This window comes from Eimeria tenella, genomic scaffold (genome assembly GCF_000499545.2).
Source record: "Eimeria tenella Houghton genomic scaffold, Eth_scaff2102, whole genome shotgun sequence".
NCBI lineage: Eukaryota > Apicomplexa > Conoidasida > Eucoccidiorida > Eimeriidae > Eimeria > Eimeria tenella.
Genome location: NW_013541950.1, coordinates 2,577 through 3,026, shown reverse-complemented (window position 1 = coordinate 3,026; position 450 = coordinate 2,577). Strand labels below are relative to the sequence as shown.

General features: G+C 63.3%; 1 protein-coding gene across 1 annotated transcript; it reads left to right on the top strand.

Annotated features, from left to right (window-relative positions):
* Nucleotides 1-14: 14 nt before the first annotated feature.
* ETH_00043740 (uncharacterized protein) lies at nt 15-446 on the top strand (the record flags this gene model as incomplete). Its single annotated transcript, XM_013374535.1, has 1 exon — nt 15-446. A coding segment is annotated over one exon (432 nt), but the record flags the coding sequence as incomplete, so codon positions are not given.
* Nucleotides 447-450: the final 4 nt, after the last annotated feature.

Below are 450 nucleotides of genomic sequence, written 5' to 3'. Positions count from 1 at the left end.
CTCGACCGCCTCAGCCGCGGCGCCTCCCCCTTCAGCAGCAGCAGCAGCAGCAGCGGCTGGAAACTCTCTTCGCTCCTCTCTGCTGCTGTTGCTGCTTTCGTGCTGCTCTTCTTCCTCAGCTGCGTCGAACAGTTCGCCCAAATGCACCAAAAAAAAATCGACCAGCAGCTCAACGCAGACATGCAGCAGCTGCTGCAGGACGCCACCCCCTGCAGCAGCAGCAGCAGCAGCAGCAGCAGCAGCGGCGGCGCCGGCAGCTGCAGCAAGCTGCGCGGAGGCAGCCCCAGCAACAGCAAGACGCAGTGAAGCAGCAACTGCTGCTGCTCCACGACGCCACGGCCAGCCTGCTGCAGCAGCAGCAGCAACACGCAGCAGCAAACGCAGCTGCTGCTGCTGCAGCTTCCGATGCTGCAGCAACTGATGCCGCAGCTACTCATGCTGCGTGAGCTT